We start from the raw sequence: 13,013 nt of genomic DNA, 5'->3' as shown, positions 1-13,013 counted from the left end.
TTTGGGCCCAGGAGGGGGGAAAAAAAAATTGGGGGCCGGAAGGGAAAACCCGGGTAAAAGGGGGAAGGATTTTTTGGGGGGGCCCCCTCCCCCCGGGGCCCAAAAGTAAGAGGGATAGAAAAAAAAAAAAAAAAACCTTGCAGGGGGCCTAACATTAATTTTTTTTAAAGTTTTTTGGGTTTGTTGTGTTGTTAAAATTAACCTGATAAAAATATTTTATTTTGTTTTAAAACAGTAAAGGAATAAAGGGTATATTGTTAGTTTCTAATCTAATCTACTATTGTTTATTTTTCAATATATTTTATATATTTATAATTATATATAATAAAATTTTATATAATATATATATATATATATAATTATTATATTAATATTATATATAATAATATATATATATATATATATATAATTAATTATATATAATTTTTTTTTTTTTTTTTTTTTTTTTTTTTTTTTTTTTTTAATAAAAAACATTCTTTGTGTAATGCTAAGTTGCTAACTTATAATAAGGGGAATATTAAAAGGAAATTTAAATAAATAAAGTGCCTTCCCGGGAAACAGGGGTAAAGGGGGTTTTAAAAAGAGTTCTCTTTAAAATCTTTTTAAATTTTTTCAGGAAAAATACCCTATGATTATTTTAAACCCATCTTGGACTGTTTCATGGAGTATCACATCTACACAACAGGGTGGCTTGGGGTTTCAGCCACATGTAGGTGGCCCTTCTTGTACTTTTTGTTGTTCCAATCACACATATGACATGATGCTAACATTACTTGTAGATATCGTTCATAAATGTAAAATATTATATATATAATATATATATATAATATATAATTAATAATATATAATATTAAAATTAAAAAATATATTATAAAATATATATAAATTTTAAAATAAAATATATTAAATTAAAATAAAATTATATATATATATATATATATTAATATATATATTATTAAAATATATATATATATTTAATTACTAAAAAATATCATCAATAAAAAATAAAAAAAAATATATTATATATATAAATTTATATATATAATATATAATAAATATTTTTTGTTTTCTAATTTATTTTAAAAATTTAAATTTTATTAATTAAAATATTATTAATTTTTTTATTTAATTTAATATAATTTTATTAAATTTTTTTAAATTTTTTAAATAATAATATTATATTAATTAAATTATTTTCAAATTAAAAAATATTAATTATTTTATTATATAATTTAATTAAAAATTTATTTTTATTTAAAATTTTAAAAATTTATTATAAATTTTTTTAAAAATTTTCTTCCTTCTCACAGGGGCTACCCCACGGGGGCGCGGCCGATCCCCCTTGCCCACCGGGGTCCCCGAGGGAGTTCCGGCAGCAAGGCCCACTCTAGTTTCCCCGCGCTTGAGGCTCCCCCAAACAATTTTGGGCCCACGGTTCCTGGGTTTCCGAGGGCAAGAGGGGCGGGCGCCAGGGACCTTCCTCCTATTTGGGGCCCCCAATGAAAACGGCCCATGCCACTAGGGAAAACCGGGTTGGAAGGGGCCGCCAACCCCCATGTCGGCGGATTTTTAAAAACTCGGAAACCCGGCCTGGAACTCCTTTCGCTTCCCTGACAAAATGGGTATCCCTTGAAAACCCGGTTCGCTGGTACCAATCCCAAAAAGCCGTTGGGAGCGGGGTCCGTTCCAGAATCCCTTCATTCTGGGACCCCCAAAGTTCCGAAGGTTTCTTTCTGGATTCCGCCCCCCCGAAGCATGGCGACAACTTCCCCCAAAACCCCCCCAAAGCCTTCGGTTTTTCCGGGCCGGTACCCCCCATTGAAAGCCCCAAGAACAATCCCCAAGCTCGGGGGAAAATCGTCGGCAAAGTGGGGGTTTTTTGCCTTGTTTTGCTTACGATTCTAGAGCCCGCCCCAAAATTTTTCCAGTCCTCAAGTGTAAAAGGGGGTGCGGAAAGGCCCTTGCCTCCCCCCTGAATTAAAAGGGGGAAGTTAATTTCCCCCACCCACACGATTTTTCGTCCCATGGGCTTTTTAAAACCCTTTGGGGAACCCCACCTCAACCCCATCTTTCCCCCCATGCAGAGTAAATTTTTGAGGCCGTTTTCCAAGCCCACAAAAATCACGCGGGTTAAACCTCGGGAAAGGTCATTGGGGTTCAGGATTCCGCCCCGGGCCGGGCCCCATGGGGTTTCGGCCCAGGTGTGGGCGGCCTTCCTTTGTGGGGTTTCCCGGGGTTTCCCCCCCAAACCTTCAGTTGGTGGCCCCTCCTCGGGGGGGGTTTCCTCGTATTGGGGGGGCCCCGGAAAATGCCTCGCAAACCAAGCTAACTGTTGGGGGAGGACAAAAAAACCACCCCTCCCCCCCAAATTTTTCCATTTACTTCGCTTTGGGGGAGGGGGGGTTCTTTTTCTGGGTTGGAGGGGGGGAATTTTTAAAAAAAAGGCCCACCTCCCCGAGGCCGCCCCCTTCCCAGGGGGCCCCTAGCAATGGACGAGCAGACTGTTCCACACCGGTTGGAAACCCCCCCCCGGGCCTCTTGCTCCGGGGTTTTTTCCCCGTTTTAGCCTGGGACCGAGTCCAGTTTACCCTAAGGGGCCCCACGAGAAACGGGGCCGGGGTTTTTTTTTGGAGTGGTGGACCCGGGGAAAAGGGGAACTTTTTGCGAAGTGCCCTTTGCCACTGGGGGGGAGGGGTTTTTAAAGGGGCCCGCAGGGAGAAAGGCCCAGGGGGGAAAGAACTACCTCCAAAACCCCACACCCATCGCTCAAAAAATTTCACCCCTGGCCCTTAACCCCACCAAAATATTAAATTAAAAAATTTTTTTTATAAAAAGGGAAATATTTGTTATACCCCCAAGGGGGGAAAATTTAAAAGCCATAGATTGAACCCCCCAAAAAAAGGAAACTATTTGAAATGGGGGGGGGGAATTTAAAATTTTAGAATTTTAATATAAAAATAAAAAAAAAAAAGATTTATTAATGAATATATAAATTATATACCCTAATATGGAATTATCAACCCTATTAATTAATATATTAAAAAATATTAATTTCTATTTAAAAATAATATGTTATTGGATAGGATAAACCCGGGAAAATTTAATATAAAATATTAATAATAATTAAAAAAATAAAGGGGGTCCCATTTTACCCCACCCCTTTTCCCCATTTTTCCCCCCCACAACTTCATTTTCCCCCCCCCACACAATAATCTTTCCCAATCTACATTTCCCCTACCCCAAATTTATCGGGGGGGGGAAAAAACCCTAGATTTCCCTTTTATTAGATATTTTAAATAAACCCCTCCCCCCCCCCTTAATCTACATTTACTAAAAACTTAATATAATTATTTTTTTTAAAAAATTTGGGGGAAATAAATTTAATAGGTAAAACACTCAAATTCTTAATATAGACTTATAAATTATCAATTTTTTTATTAATAATAACAAAAAATCCATTAAATATTATAAAATGTTAAAAAATTAAAAATATTAAAATATATATTATATATATATATATTTTAATATTTTATATTTATATTATATATAATATAAATATATTTTTAAAAATTAAAATATATAAAAAAAAATAAAAAATATAAAATATAAATATATAAAATATAAAATAATAAAATTTTTAAAATATAAATATTAAAAAAAAAATATATAATATTTATTAATTATATATATTTAAATTTACATATAAAATAAAATCAATCAATAATAAATAATAATTAAATAAATATATAATTATATATATAAAATATATTAATATATATTTTTATATATAATAATATTTATTATATATATATATTTTATATATATATATATATATATATATATTTATAAATCAAATTATTATATTCTACATTTTTAAATCTACATTTATTATATTAATTATATTATTATTATTATTATTATTTTCTATATTATTTTAATATTTTATATTATTATATTATATATCTATATATATATATAAAAAAATAAATCTCTATATAAATATCTATAAAATTATATCTACTCTAATATTTTAATATAAAATAATTTATATATTTTATATAATAATATAATATATATATATATTTTATAATCTTTTAAATCTATTAATTTTTAATTTATATTATATATTTAATATAAATTTTTTCTTATTAAAATTTTTAAATTAAAATTATATTTATATCTATTTATTTATATATAAATAATTATTAAAAAATATATATATATATATATATATTAATATTAAAATTTTAATAAATATATATATAAATTTAAAAGAAATTATTATTTTTATTATTTTTAAATTATATATATAATATATTATAAAAAAATATAATTTATTTTTATTTTTTTTTATTATTTATTTAAAATATATTTATTATATATATTTAAATATATTAATTACAATATAAAAATTATATAAATAAATAAAAATAAAAAAATATTTTATATATAAAAATTTTTAAAAAATTTTAAATATATATATAATATGATAAAAATTAAATATATATATTATATTATATATATATATATTTTTCTTTAAATATTCTATAAAAATATTATATTTATATATATTAAATATATATATTATTTTAAAAATTTTATCAATATATTATATTTATATAATTTTAAAATTATTTAATAAATATAAATATATATAAAATTTTTAAATTATATATTATATTCTAAAATTTTATATTTTTATATATTATATATAAATTTTATTTTATATCTTTTTATATCAAATTTTATATCTACTTTCTTATAATTAAATATATATATATATATATTATATATAAAATTTTATAAAATTAATATATAATATCAAAATCATATTATAAAACTTCTTTTTCTATATATTATAAAATTTTTTTTATATAATTTATTTTTATTTTTTTTATTTATTTTTTTATTTTTTTAAAATATTTTTAATTTAAATATAATATATATATATTAATTATTTATATATAATATTTTTTTTTTAAAATTTAAATTTTATATCATTATCATAATATTATATATAATATTTATATATATAATATTTATAATTATATATAATTTTTATATATTTTTAATATATTATAAAATTCTATATTCTATTATCTTTCTATCTATAAAATTATTTTTTATTTAAAATTTAATAAAATATATATATTTATTATTTATTTTTTTATTTTTTGATGATATTTTTATTAAAATAAAAATATTAAATTATTATATATATATTTTTATATATATTTAAATTAAATATATATATATAATATATTTAAATTATGAATATAAATCAATTTTAAATAATATAATATATATATATATATATATTAATATATTATATATATTTTTTATAAAATTTTTAATATTAATATAATATCTAATATATTATTTATTTTATTATTATTTTTTAAATTTTTAAATTTTTTTAAAAAATTATTTTTAAAATTTTATTATATATTTTTATAAATTAATATTATATTTATATATATATTATATATATATAAATTTTAATATATATAATTATATATAAAATAAAATATATATATTAAAAAATATATATAATATATATTAAAATATTATTATTATTTCTTTATTATAATATATTTTATTAATATATATTTTATATATATATAATATATTTTTAATATTAAAATATAAATATTAATAATCCCCAAATAATTATATATAAAATTTTATAATAATAATAATAAATAAAAATTAATAATAATAATAATAGATAATAGATTAATTTTTAATTTTTATTACATTTTATTTTTTATTATTTTATCTATAATATATATATATATATATATATATATATTTTATAATAATATATATATTATATAAAATATAATATATAAATTATTTTTTCAATAAAAATATAAATAATAATAAAAATAATAATAATATAAAATAATAAAAATTTATAGATATAAAATATTATATATATTATAATAATATTATATTTTTATATTTTAAATAATATATATATATAATAAAATTATAATATTATTGTATATTTATATTATATATAATATATTATAATAAAATATATATAATATATAATATTATAAATTATTTATAATAAAAAAAATATAATATAATAATTATTATATATATATTAATATATATATATTTTTTAATATATTTTTATATATTTATTTTTATTATTTTTATAAAATTTATTATATATATTTAATATATATTTTTATAAAAATTTTTATTAAAATATAATATATTTTTTATATTATATATTATTTATTATATATATTATATATAATATACTATCAATATATATATTATATATTTATATTTTTATTATATTAATATAATATATATTTTTTTTTTATTTATTATAATATATATATTATATTATTTTATATTATTATTTTTATCTAATTATTATTTTTTTTTTCTTAAAAATTTTATATCAAAAAAATAAAAAATAAAAAATTAATATATAATATTATAATAATAAAAAATAAATAAATAAATAATAAATAAAAAGAAATTAAAATTATATTTATATATTTATTATATATATAAATAATAATATATTATTAATAATATATATATATGATTATATGATATAAATATATAAAATATAAAAAATATATATATTATATTATATATATATATATATATATATATATAATTTTTAATTAAAAATAATTAAATAAAAAAATAAAAAAAAAAAATAAAAAATAAATAAATAAATATTAATATATAAAATTAATATATAATATTAATAATAGATTATAGATTATGATATATTTATATATATATATATATTATATATTATATATATAATATATTTAATATTATAATATTTTTAATATAAGGAAAATAATAAAATTAATAATATAATATAATATAATATAGTTTTAAAATATTGTATTAATATATAATATATAAATATTAAAAAAATTTTAAAATTTATGATTATATATATATATATTTATTATTATATATATTAATAAATATATTTATTGATAGAATATTTTATATGTAATAAAAATTAATATATATATATATATATATATATATATATTTTTTTTTATTTTTTTTTTATATAAATATATTTTAAATAAAAAATATATATATTTAATTTATTATATAATTTATGATTAATATAAAAAAAAAAAAATTTTATAATTTTATTTTTATAATATTTTTATATTTTAATATATATATTTTATTTATATATATATATATATATAATAGATAGATAGATAGTAATATATACTATATATATATATATTATATATATATATATAAATTATTATATTATTAATATATAGAAGATATATTTTTGATAGATAGATAGATAGATTATAGTAGATAATGTAGATATATAATAGATAGATGATTTTAATAGATAGATAGATAGAAGATAATAATATATAGATAGATAGATAATAGTAATGATATATTTTTATAAAATTTTATATTATAATATATATATTATATATTTTAATATATAAATATATAATAAATATATATATATTAATTTATAATATATATATAATATTAAATAATATATTTTTAATTTATATATATATATTATATATATTGATTGATATTTATATATGATATTTATATATATATATATATAAAATATTATATTATATATTTTAATATATTTTTTAATATTTCATATATTTTCTATTTTTCTAAAATTTTAAAATTTTTTCTATATTTTTTATTTTTCTATATATTTCTATATTTTTCTATATATTCTTATATATATAAAATATATATATATAATATAATTATATATATATAATATATATAATATATATTATATAATATATGGTGGGTTTTCACGTGCAGGGTGATGGGGCATGGTGTGTAGCCTAGTAGTGTTAATGCTTGCACCCTTCTGCTTGCACTTCCCCCCCGGGCTAGCCCAGTGCGAAAAAAGGGGGCACTTTTGCTAAGTCTCCCCCGCCAGGGTCCAGCCTCTCCCTCATTAAGACTTCTGCAGTGCCTCCTCGTCCCTATGGGTAACTGGGGGCCTTTCGGGCCCCGGGTAAAACTGTGGGGGACTCGACGCAGGAGGCCCCAGAGGTCGGATTATGGCCCCCGGCGTGGGGAAGCTCTGGGTACGTACCTCCTGCCCCCTAGCCCCCGGGGTAATGGGGCGGGCCCCGGGGAGGGGGGGCCTTGCCAGTCCTCCTCCCCCCCAAAAGACCCCCCTGGCAACGTCCGAAAAAGGAAATGCGGGGGAGGGGGGTTGTCCCTCCCCCGCAAGTAAGGCAGGCGTGGGTCCCCCTGGGGGGGAAAAGTGGGGCGCAGGATTGGGAAGAGGGGTTACTTGTCCCCCCTGCGCCCCGGGAGGCGCCCAAACCCCCCATGAAGCTTGTGGGGGAAAACCCTCGGGGGAAACCCCCCGGGGGAAGGGGGTCCCAACCGCCCAAAAACCCCCTTTTTTTGGGGCTGTTTTGGCGGGGCGGCAGAGGTGGGGCCCCGGAGTGACCCCGGGCTTAACCTCAGCGTCTTTCCAGGTAGGGGGTTGGAACATCCGGGCCTTGCGGAGGGTGAGCGGTTCCTCGCTATCGCGGAATTGAAGCGATGGGAGTTGAGGTGGGTGCCTCTCAGAGGGGGAAGACCTGGTAGGGGCACGATCTGGGGTGGTTACACCTACTACTGGTCGGGCCCCAGCGTGGTCCCACCTCCAGGGGGTAGCCATAGCCCTCTCCATCGACTTTAGCCTGCGGGAGTCGAGGTGACACCGTTGATGAGGTATCATGGGATTGAACTGAAGCTGCTTTTGGGTTCTTTTTCTTATTTCTTTTTCGCCCTACCCAAGTACATAAAAACCCATTGAAAGAGGCGTTCTACGCCAAAAACCCCATTTGGCAGACGATTTCCCCCCGGGGAGACATTCGATTGTTTTGGGCGACTTCAATGCGGGTTTCCCCGTACCGAGCTGGCTACGAGATGTCTTGGCCCCCCCGGCTCGGGAGCTGATCCCAGAGGGAATAGCCTCCTTCTCCGGGACTTGCTAGGTCCCAAAAAAAGGGTTCTGGCTCCTGGGACCAGCGCTCAACTCGCCCTGGCTTTGGGACAGCGATACGGGGAAAGTGGCCAAAGGGGTCGAAACCCCCTTCTTTTCAGCCCGATAGAGGATCCTCCCGAACTGCGGGTTTACCCGGGGTGCTGTTTTTTGGGGACCGACCCAAAGGGTGCTTGGGCTACCCCGGGGTCCACTTCAAAAATCCCCGTCCCCCCAGTGGCCCCCCTAAGGTTTTACTTGGAAGACTAGGGAGGGGGGTGTGCCCGTGGGTTTGCCACGGGAGTCTTGACCCACCCAGAAACCAACAACCTGACGGGGCCCCGTTGCTCGTGGGGGTCCTTCAAGCGCGTAAAACTCGAAGCAGCTAGGGTCCCTTTGGGGTCGCCCCCAAGGGACAAAACAGAATCCATCTCCTGGAGAATTAAGGGCCCTAAGCGTGTCCAAGCTGGGGAATGGGAAACAAATCTTTCGTCGTTCCTGGTGGTAGGGCTCGGACACGTGAGAAAGGGACAAGGAAAATTCATCGGAATCTTGCTGAGGAGGGCGAAAGGCCCTTTCTTGGTAAAGAAACCTTCCCTGCCCACCAAGCCCTGAGAAAACTGAACCCTAAGCCCCCCTCACGTGACGCATCCATCAGCGGATGGAGGGCATCTCAGATCATGTTTTGGGTTTTGAAAATTTTGGGGTGGTATTTTGAACAGTTTACCAGGGGACCCCCAACCGTTAGCTTGGGGTGCTAGCTGTCTCGTGCCCGTGCCGGGAAAAAACCCATCAGGAGGGAACTCCTCCCTAACAGAGGTTAGGTGGGGATTTCCAAGCTGAAGAGTGGGAAAGCTCAGGGCCCGAACAACCTGGCAAAACATGCTCACATACAGGCAAGGTTCTCGCCCACATTCTTCTGAAACGGGTCCGCCCACCTACTGAGGCACCAGAGACCGGGGCAGTCTGGATTTAAACCCCGGGAAATCCCAAAAGACCTATACTAGCGCTTCGAGTATTTTTTTGGGAAAGCCCTCGGAGTTTGGGGTGGGTTGCTTGCGCCTACATCGACCTCAAAAAGGCGTTTGACTCGGGCATCGGGGAAACGTAGGGGGATCCTGAGGGCCCGGGGAATTCCCACACAATTATTGGCCTGATAGAAAAACCCCATACGGTACGAAAATGCGAAAGTGTGGTGGGGGTATTTCGAAATTTTTCCGTTAAATTTAGGGGTAGGAAGGGTGTGTCCTTGCACCCCACTTTTCAAACTTTTAGGGGCGGGGTAAAGGGAAGGGTACTAGCCAAATCATTGGGAGCACACGGAATTTAAGGTTTGGCCTTTACTTTGCCGCGATGTTCCATCCCATTAGTCCTTGGAGTACTTGTGGGGGCTCTTATGCATTTTGCAATGAGGGGAAACCCCCGGCCCAAGGTTTCCTGGCCAAGACCAAAATTCGGACTTGGGGGCCTGTTGGGGGAACCCCTCAGTCATCCTCTTTCGGGGAGGACGTTTAAGTCACAGAAAATTTTTTATCCCCTTTGGGAGCGTAGTCCTATCTCGGGGTTTTCAGACCGGAAGTCAGTAACGGATTGGTCTGGCAAAAGGAGCCCTGAAATCGATCAAAAAGAGGTTTGGGGTGCGGTCCTAGCAGAAAGGGCCCAAACTCGTTCTTCAAGGCTTGATACTCCCCTTTTGCTCTATGGAACGAAACCCGGACCCATCCAGTGCCTTGGGGTCTTGCCTTGATGCCTTTTGTAACAAGTCCCTTTGCCGGATCATGGGGTACGTTGGCTGGCCACGGTCCAAACCGGCGGTTGCACCGTAGATGGCAGGGCCTGTTATTTGCATAATCCGGGATCGCCACCGGCTATAGGCCCACCTAGCTCGCCTCCCTATGGACACCCTGCCATCGGGTTGTCTCTCTGCGGACAACCCCTGGGGGAAGCCCTTGGGGGGCCCCTAGGAGACATGGCTTGGGCACTCGACGAGCCTGTCGCGGGGAAACTGGAGGGGCCCTGTGCCTCCCTGGAGACTCCCCTCGGGACCCCCGTGGCTGGAAGCGAAGGGTGGATGCGGCCATGCGCCCCCGGGGCGTTACCCCCTTGTGATGATGATGATTATAATATATAATATTATAATATATATAATTTTAATATATATAATATATTATTATATATTAAAAAATTATTTATTTTATTTTATTAAATATTTATTAATATAAATATTATATATTATATTATATATTATATATATATATATATATATATATATATATATAATTATATATATAAAATAATATATAAAATATATAATATATAATAAAATTATATATTATATAATATATAATATATATATAATATATATATATATATATATATTAATTTTATATATTTTATATAAAATATATAAATATATCTATAATATTTTTAATTTTTTATATATTATTATATAATATATAATATTTTATTAATTAATATTTATATTAATAAATTTTTAGTTTTGAACTGATATCTAAAAGAATGTTGCATCTGTCATTGTGTGATTGGAAAAACAAAAATACAAGAAGGGCCCCACCTAATGTGGTAAAACCCCCAAGCCACCCTTTTGGGGGAATGTGATCCCCATGAAACCCAGATGGAGTTAATAACATAGGGTAGTTTCCTGAAAAATATAACAAATTTAAGGAACTCTTTTTAAAACCCCTTGACCCCCTGTTGCCGGGAAAGGGCATCTTATTTTTTAAATTTTCCTTATAATTTTCCTTTTTATAATTACAACTTAGCATTACACAATAAATGTTTCTTTTAAAAAAAAAAAAAAAAAAAAAAAAAAAAAAAATATTTTAAAATTATTTTTTATTATATATAGATAAATATATATATATATTATTATATATATATATATATTTTAATATATATTATTTATATATATATTATATAATAAGATATTAATATATATAAATATATATATTTATTTTTAGAAAAATTTAAACAGATAGATGATATAAAAAGATATCATATACTATACTCACTTGATTCCCCTTCATTTACATACAAAAATAAAATATTTGTATCAGGTTAAAATTAAACAACACAAAAAACCCAAAAATACTTAAAAAAACTTAATTTATCCACTGCAAGTTTCTATTCTACCGCAGCCAAATCCTCATCACACGGGTCTTCAGCAATGTCATCCTGCCCAGCCTTTTCCACAGGAGGAAGGACAGGGCTCTCGCTCGTTCCTTGTACACCCTCCTCTCGGATCAAAGGATCGCAGCTCTCTAGGCTGCACACATCTCTGACCTCAGTAGCCTCTGCATCTTCATCCCGGCCTTCGACTGTCCATCCTCCTTGTATATGTTCTTGTCTTCTGCCACACCTCTGGATAGGCTGGCCTCAAAGTCCTCATCCCGCATAAGGTCTGGGGTTGCAAAGGTGGGGTCAGTGGCTACCCCGAAGCCCTCTGAGGGCCCCTGGCTGAGAGATGGCATGTCAGCCTTCCTCCTGGTGGCACTGAGAACCACCCCAGCGTCCTCAAGGGGTGTCACCAGAGACTCTACGAAAGACTCCACAATCAGCAAGTTCTCCTCACTCTCAGGCAGGACTGGCACAAAAGGCGCATCTACACCCGGGTAAGCAGACTCATGCAAGTCTGCTTCAGGGGGGTATGTGTCCATTAGGGGGGACTGAGGGGTATCAAATGAGAATCCAGGAGCAGGGGCAGGAGGGGGCTGTAAGGGTGAGTTCATGCAGCTCACCAAGTCATCCTGAAGTTCTCGCAGTTTACGTACCTGAGCAGAGTTTAGTGTGTCTTGCCACATACTGCGGCTGGACCAACCTGTAATTTAAATAACTTCCATAAGAAACCTGATATTCCATAACAGTTACAGTAATGCTAAACTTATTTATTAGATAAAAACTGATCATTTCACCATGTTTAGAACAAACATAGATATACATAACAAAGTGGCCTCTACCTTTGCAAAAGATATACAGGTAAACAGAAAGAATTGTATAATAAAAA

General features: G+C 29.9%; 1 protein-coding gene across 9 annotated transcripts in view; it reads right to left on the bottom strand.

Annotated features, from left to right (window-relative positions):
- Positions 1-13,013, bottom strand: part of LOC119574705 (ribosomal biogenesis protein LAS1L-like) — a 51,147-nt gene that overhangs the window by 14,979 nt on the left and 23,155 nt on the right. For 8 of the 9 annotated variants that reach the window (XM_037922103.1, XM_037922104.1, XM_037922102.1 and 5 more), the window contains one exon: positions 12,130-12,827. In XM_037922103.1, the coding sequence (XP_037778031.1) occupies positions 12,271-12,827 (557 nt within the window). In that variant the 3' untranslated portion in view covers positions 12,130-12,270. Of the gene's footprint in view, positions 1-12,129; positions 12,828-13,013 lie in introns of those variants that run through there. The other variant, XM_037922108.1, reaches the window with a different exon arrangement.

Source organism: Penaeus monodon, chromosome 6 (assembly GCF_015228065.2).
Source record: "Penaeus monodon isolate SGIC_2016 chromosome 6, NSTDA_Pmon_1, whole genome shotgun sequence".
Taxonomy (NCBI): domain Eukaryota; kingdom Metazoa; phylum Arthropoda; class Malacostraca; order Decapoda; family Penaeidae; genus Penaeus; species Penaeus monodon.
This window is presented reverse-complemented; position numbering and strand designations above follow the sequence as displayed.